This window comes from Propithecus coquereli, unplaced genomic scaffold, assembly GCF_000956105.1.
Source record: "Propithecus coquereli isolate 6110/MARCELLA unplaced genomic scaffold, Pcoq_1.0 Scaffold351, whole genome shotgun sequence".
NCBI classification, from domain to species: domain Eukaryota; kingdom Metazoa; phylum Chordata; class Mammalia; order Primates; family Indriidae; genus Propithecus; species Propithecus coquereli.
Window position 1 is genome coordinate 897,062 of NW_012149186.1, and position 7,563 is coordinate 904,624.

Below are 7,563 nucleotides of genomic sequence, written 5' to 3' on the forward strand. Positions count from 1 at the left end.
CAGAGGTTCGATGTTGAGGGCAGGAGGTTTTGGGGCCAGCTCTAGAGAACATGGCCCATGAGAGTGAGGGGAGCTGGGCTGGGCAGAAGGGGAGTCAGCACACAGCTGCAGCTGGGGCCTCCGCTGAGCCCACAGGGAGCTCTGGAGCTGGGATGGCCCCTCAGAGCTGGCCTGAAGCGGGGCAGGAGAGCCTGTGCCTTTGACCCCATGGCCACCAGTGCTGGGGTGTGGGCTGCCCCAAGGGAGGAGACCTAACTTTGGCTGAGGCAACTCCCTTGAACCAAGCGCAGCTCCTGGGGAGGGGCTGGCTGGGAGCCATTAGCAGCTGTCTCTCCCGGCAGCGGGAGGAGGCCCTCAGTCCTGGAGGGGCATCTGGGCGGGCACCCGGATCACCTATACCAGCCCCGCTGCAGGGGCCTTGGCAGTTGCCTAACTTCTCTAGGCCTCGAGACTCCTCATCTGTAAAATGTGGATAAAAATGAGCACTTATCATGACTGAGGGTGACAGTCACGAGGGACAGCACAGGGGACTTGGTGACCCAGATCCTCTTGATGCTTGGACTCCAAGAGGTCATTTGACACAGACTCTGGTGAGAGACGAGCTATGGGAAAGGTGCCTGAAAGTTGCTGGTTTGGAAAAGAAGGTAACGGTGGCAACGGTGTTAAGTGATGGAACAGGGTGAGACAGGGCCACTTGTCACACACACGAAGCTCAGGCCAAGGGCCTTGGTCCCTGTGTTTTTGTTGAGAGACCTAGGAGATACCAGGGAAAAAGTCATCCTTCTGCCTTAGAGAGTAGCTCCACCCAGGAGAGCCCAGAGGAGCCTAGTGGGAAGGGTCTGGGGTGAGGTGTGGGGGGCCCACTTTCCCTGCGTACACCTGACGGCCACGTGGAAGAGGGATTTTGATTCGTTTCTGTGGCTCTGGTGGTCAGATCGAAGACCAATGGGCAGTAGCTCCGGGGAGTAAGCATTTAGCCCATAGCTGGAATGGACAGTTAGGAGAAGGAGGCAGCCAGAGAAACATCTGAAGTAAGGCTATTCCAGGCAGAAGGAACAGCAACTGCAAAGGCTCTGGGACAGGAATAACCTGGAGGTTTGAGGGACAAAAACAACAGGTATGCCTGGACTGCTGTGGATGAAGGGGAGAGTGGACGCGGGGAGAAGCTGTAGGGTAGGCAGGGGCCAATCGCACGGGGTCTTGGAGGTCATAGCTCTGCTGCTAACATCCCAGCTGCAACAAGAAGTCTCTGGGCTGGGGGTCGTGGTGGAGGGTGAGGCAGGGAGGTGCCCGCATGGCTCGGGGTGCTGACGGAGAGAACCGCAGGAGGTGGCAGCAGTCATTCGGGTGGGTTACGATCGTGGCTTGGACTCAGGCTGCCGCAGACCTGTTGTTAAGGAGTCAGATTTGGGATGTGTCTGGGAGGTGGGGTCCATGAGATTGTTCTGGATTAGATATGGGAATGAGGAAAGAGAGCAGCCAGGTACGGTGTGAGCCAACCTTGGATGGATGGTGTACCACCTAGCAAGAGAGGCACTGCTCACGGGGAGGGAGGCAGTTTGGGGTGCACGGAGGGACAGCAATGGTACTTGAGATCGTGCAAAACTGCGATGTTTATGGGATGTCCAATGAAAGTGTCTATTAGGCAGTTATTTGTGGAGAATAGGTATGAGGTCAGGGCCGGAAAAAGTGGTTGAGATCACCTTGGGAGAGAGTACAGATAAAGTGCAGAAGAGGGCTGAGAAGTCAGCGTGGGACACTCCAACACTGAGAGGCTGGGCGCGGAGAGACGGGAGCGTGTGAGAAGAGCGGGCCTGGGAGGTGGTGGGAAAACCAGGCAAGGTCGGAGTTCACAGTCAACTCCTTGTGAGCAAACGAGTAAGGAAGCTCTCAAGGGAGGGGGTGTTTGTTGAACATTGCTAAGAGAGACAGTGAGGTGAGGACAGAGAATTGTCCTTTGGCTTTAGAAAGATATGGGTCATCGGAGACCCTGCTTAGAGCTCTTCCAGTCGGGTGGTGAGGACAGAAGGCTGGCTGGGGTGGGTACGAGAAAGGAGGGAGAGGTGCAAACAGTGAGAAGAGACACTCATCTGAGAGTTTGCCACGGACTAGAGCAGGGAAATGGGTGGCGGGTAGGTAAGGGTGATGTGGGGCAGGGGTGCGGGCTGGTCGGTGGGGTTTGCTGTGGGAAGATGAAGGGTTTCATCTGAATGTGCCCATTCTCACTGTGAAATAAGAGGCGAGGCTCGGGGGTGGGGGCTTGTTGGAGACTCGGAGAGAGAGAAGATGAGAAGTAATTTAGAGAGTATGGAAGTAGAAAACTGAATTTACTAAGGACATAGAGAAAGCTGGTCTGGAAGTCTTGCGTGCCCATCCATTTGAGGTTCATCTAGTCAGAGTCTCAGCAGCAGGCGTGAGGTCCACTCATGGTTTCAGTAAGAACTGAAATTAAAATCCAATCTCTGCAAGTACCATATGACAGAGGCAGAGAGGAAGTAGGGGGCGGGAGCTCGGGGGCTTCCTGGTTTGTTCGGGAGCATCCATGGGGGAGAACCAGGGAGCTCGGCAGAGTGAAAGCAACAGTGAGGGCGTGTGTGCCGGGAAAGCGGAGAGAACGGGAGAGCAGCCGGTGACCCGACCGGACCAGAAGCCTTGCGGAGGGGCGCGATGGCTGGAGAGCGAGTCGGCGGGCGATGCGCTGGAAGGAGAGCTAGCGTTAAAAATGAGATTTTGGAGGTCTCCCCAAGGAGTGTGAAAATACGATACACTATGCCCTTTCCCTTTATTTTTTTATCTCATGCATTTCAAGCTTTGATTTTTGGTATACCGTTTATAATGTCCGCAGTCTATTGGTAGAGTGGTGTTTACGAATCGCGTAAATGTGCCCATTTGGGGCTGTGTCCCTCTCGTGGCAGGGGGTGCGCAATCAAAAAGGCGAGGAGAGCGCTAGGCTGGGGTCAAAGGTGAAGGGCCTTCTGCGGTCGGGGAAGGCGGCGGCGGGAGCCTGGCCCTGTGCTCCATCAGGTCAGGCGTGGAGGTCACGGGATGCAAGTGCTAAAAGATAATTTTCAGGAAAAGGCAAAATCATGACTTGTGTATGATATAAAAATGAACACGTTAAAGATTTTATTTAGCTCATTCAATGAGGGAACCAGGCAAATGTTAAAATGAGTTCAAGAGAGATTTCAAAGGACATGTTTATTTATAGAGTTGTAAAACAGCTCAAGGACAGTGACCATGGCTGGAATCAGATAAGCCAGAAGGTCGTGCTCTAGGTGATGCACGGTTTTCTACTGAAACGCCACCATTTTTCTACAGAAGGTTGAGCAGTGGCAGCTGTCCTAGGGGGCCATCGAAGTCAGAGCCGCAAGGCCGACAGGGATGGGAGCAGATCAGGCGAATCAAGCCCGATTGGAGAAGCGGGAGGAGACCCAGGAAAGGGTCTCTTAAAGCATCGCGGGGGGTGCAGGCGAGTCGAGGCAGATGAAGACAAAGAAACTTCAAAAAAGTCTCTTATTGGAAAGTGGGATAAAGAGTCATTGTTTTTCACATTTGTCTCCCATTTTCACGTTTGTCTAAATTTTGCAAATATTTTTCATTAAAAAATAAATGACGCTCACATCTGTTGAGAGCTTCCTATGTCCCTAAGCTAAGGTGCTCTAGTGTGTTGCCCCGGGCCCAGTGGGCCCGTTTGGAGGAACTGGGATCCTAATGGAGGCAGGCGGACCCCAAAGCCCATCTTGTCACTGCTCTGCATCTACCATAATATGGGAAAAAAAGCTTTTTAGTTTGTAAAGAAGCAACTTTTAGATTTTGTTAGTGTGCACCATGGAGCCAGTAATCATTAGCATTTCTTTTAATAGACACCCGTACTCTCAGCTGACAAAGCGTTCACCAGGGCAGCCTGCACCGACTCAGAGCGGAGCCCCAGCCTGGATCAAGAGGACAGCTGGAGGGACAGTGCCTCCCCAGACACAGGGGAAGGCCTGGGTCTCAGGCCGGAGTCTTCCCAAAAGGCCATCAGGGAGGTGCAATGGGGCCAAGACAGAGCGAGACCTGGGGCCAGGTCCTTGATGCGTCCTCCGGAGTCCCACCCTCACTTATGCAACCTTCACCAGGAAAGGGACGCATCAACGTTGGCGACCTCGTTGGAGAAGGATATCAGGCAAAACTGCTATTCCGTTTGTGACATCAGCAGACTTGGAAGGTAAGCATCACCACGTTTGCAGACATTCTGTAAATTGTATGCATTTCATTGCTAGAAAATGACACTCAAGCAATCAAGAACTCTGCTTGGATGCTATTGTGCCCAGCGTGGTTCTAGGCGTTGGGAGGGGAGGCGGACACAAGAGAAGCATGAGGTCTGGGCCTGCTGTAACCACAACTTGTGAGCTTTTGGGGAAGCAAACCCTACTCAGACCATGTCTGTCCCCAGTATGTCTTGGAGTCTACAGATGGCAGGCCTCGGGGTTTCTCCCAGCACACAAACATTTGTCATACCTCCTTCATGGCCTCTTAAAGCATTGTAGTAAGAAAGAAGTTCTTGTGGGCACCTTCATTTCTATTGCTAATATAATGCTTCATTGTTGATATCAGCTTTTAGTTTTTAAGAGATGGGGTCTTGCTATGTTGCCCAGGTTAGACTCGAACTCCTCGGCTCAAGCAATACTCCTGCCTCAGCCTTCCAAGTAGCTGGGACTACAGGTATATACCACCTCACCTGGCTACACCACTTTTTTTTTTTTTTTAAATAAAAACCCCACACATCTATATCTTTAAAACCAGACTGAAACATCCATTTTAATAGCCATTTTTAATTTAGTCTACATTTTTGTGCCCATCCACCTGTAAGTATTTCTAGTTCTCAGTCCTGTTCCGATGGAAAATACACTCTTTGATTCAGTTTGACAAGGACTTATTACACATACTCAAAGTGCTTGGAAACCTGTTAGGGGCAGAAAGGAGGGGCACAAATGCAGAGTGAGACACTGCTTCTAGGCATTTGCCAGCCAGATGCCTGGGCACAAGGCAGACACACAATGGTTTGTGTTTGACACTATATAAAGCTGCTGAGGTTAAATGGCTCTTACTGGGCGGTCATTCTAGAAGACTGACCAGAACAGATCCATAGGGACAACAGTCCCTGTGAAGTATGGAGCAGGGGCATAGAACAGTTAGGCCCGATGAGAGCTTTGACAAATAGGAGCCAGGCGTATGTTCCCTAAAAGCGCCCAGATACAATTTTTTAAAGAAAACCGTGCCAGCCAAACAAAACTAACTATTATAGTTTGCAAAGTAGAACAGGGTGGGCAAGCACATTCATCAGTGATACTCATTTTCATTGTCTGATAATGTGTAAACACAGGTGTATTTATAGTTCCTCACAATTGCAGTGTAGGCAGTAATTGAGATACTGGACAAAATGATAAAGAAAGAAACCCACAGAGATTTATCCAAGGACAACCATTAGCATGATCTTATAGGACATACAAAAAGAACTGTACTTCCTTGTAGGCATGGGGACATTCGTTTGGGTTTTTAAAGGTTTTACTGCCAGATAGTTTGGAATAATGAACAGAGAGCCTAAGAGCTGAATTATAAATTGGCTCTGGGTTCAGATACAAGCCAGGAATTTGACTTGCCATGTGCCTTTAATCTAATATAGTCAATAGTTATTAAAAATGGTACTTTAAATTAATTATTAGTATGGCAGTCACTGCTTCATTCATTGAATTACAGAATATCAGGTTGTTCAATATAAACATGACCTACTCTAACCTTCTACTCCATGCTGCAATCTGCTCTGTGACCTCCCTGGAGGAGGGGTCCTAGCTTTTGCTCACATGTCTCCAGAAATGCAGAACTTGCTACCTCTCGAGGTGACCCATTTTGTCCTCATCTAGTTGTTGATCAGAAAGTACTTCCTTATACTGAGGAGAAAGCTACCTCTTTATGTCTTCTATTCACAAGTCTTGACACCTATTTCCTATCTTTCTGTCATTCACTATTTTTTTTGCAAGAAACATCACATGCTGTTTTTCTCAATTGAAGTAAGTTTGGCTTAGTGTTCCTACTTGCAAGGGTATACCAGATGTCCAAAATCTGTCATTCTTGGAGGAGTCACACGAGTCCTGAGGGCTTGTCCAGAACATTCCAGTGGAGCCTTGAACCCTCAGCCTGTTGTCATTGCCCCTGCTGGTTGCGCAGCCCCCTGCGGTCCATGCCGCCATGGGCAGCAGCCTTGCTGTCCTCAGCACTGGCTCCCGAAATGACCAACACCTCCCCCGCGCACTTGCCTCCGTGGGGTGGTCCTGGTGACGACGGTGTTCTGCCTGCTCACAGTTCCTGGCTTTATTTTTACCTTATGTCTCTTTCCCACTGAGGAACCTTTCCTCCTCTCTGAAAGACAGACTCAGACCATGCCCGCCTCTCCTCCGACAGGCGAGTGTGCGTGTAATGCACACGTAGCTGGTGACTGCCCCCTACAGGAAAGAGCACGGCGCATGCTCAGCAATCGCCAAACACGGCTCCCCCAGCACCTGCTTAGCGTCAGAATTAGGATTCCAAAGCGGAATTATGGCTCTTTGCGGACCCACTTAGAAATGTCTGCGGCTCAGTTCAGAGGTGGCTGCCCTGGCCAATTGCCTCTTCGTTTCTGGCATTTGTGAGTCAAACTCTTCTGCAGTCTAGCAGAAAAAGAGCACAGACTTCTCCATCACATAGCTTGGTTTCAGCTTTGCCGCTTACTAGTATGCCTGGAGTGTTGACTTCCCTGAGCTTGCAGCTTCCCAAACATAAACAAGGACCATGACAATTCCAGAGGGTACTGTGCAGGTCAAAAGAAATAACACATGTAGAATGCTATTGCAGAGCCCGACACACAGTAGGAACTCAACACGAGTCCATTTTCTTTGCTGTTTCTGAGCTATTTCCAGAAAAAGAACAAGTCCTATCAATTGAAATTCCCAGCAAATTGCCACAACCTGCCATCCGCCAGGTGGCTACTTCCTACAGCCAGGTGGCTGTCAGCACCTTAACAACCCAGAGTGTTCTTGGAGAAGGTTAGATTTTACTTTTCCTTCCCCATTCTTTTCTTTTATTGCACTCTATATCCAGAGATTTTACCATGCAGTAGTAAATCTTTATAAAGGATGTTGCGACAAAGCAGTGCAGTACATTTTTGTGGAGGAAAGTTGGGATTGTGTTCCTACCAGGGGGAGGGCTTGTCTGGAGTCGCATCTTATACAAGGTTAGTTTCTAAAGTTAGAGCATAAGGTGAAAATCACAACAAGTCACATTACTCTTGAACATCACTTTGGAAGATGTGATGTTATTTGCTCCCTTTGTGTGGGAGCAGATCACTTTTTTCTGTGGTTGAACCCTGGATAAAGTCTGGAGGCTTGCATTTATGGGCCGGAGTGTATGTAAAATGTTCATCTTTAAATGCTGGCCCCATAGGAAGAGAGATGGACTGAGGGATGGAAGAGTCAATTCTCCCACTCATGTGCACTTCAGGGCTTGCACCCATTGGGTGGAAAGTTAGTCATTGCAAAATGTTTAAGG

At 49.6% G+C, this 7,563-nt stretch overlaps 1 protein-coding gene across 1 annotated transcript in view; it reads left to right on the forward strand.

The window, feature by feature from the left end:
* Positions 1–7,563, forward strand: part of FRMPD2 (FERM and PDZ domain containing 2) — a 79,539-nt gene that overhangs the window by 69,151 nt on the left and 2,825 nt on the right. Inside the window, exon 27 of the mRNA XM_012651258.1 lies at positions 3,864–4,207. Coding sequence (XP_012506712.1) covers positions 3,864–4,207 — 344 coding nt within the window. The remainder of the gene's footprint in view (positions 1–3,863; positions 4,208–7,563) is intronic.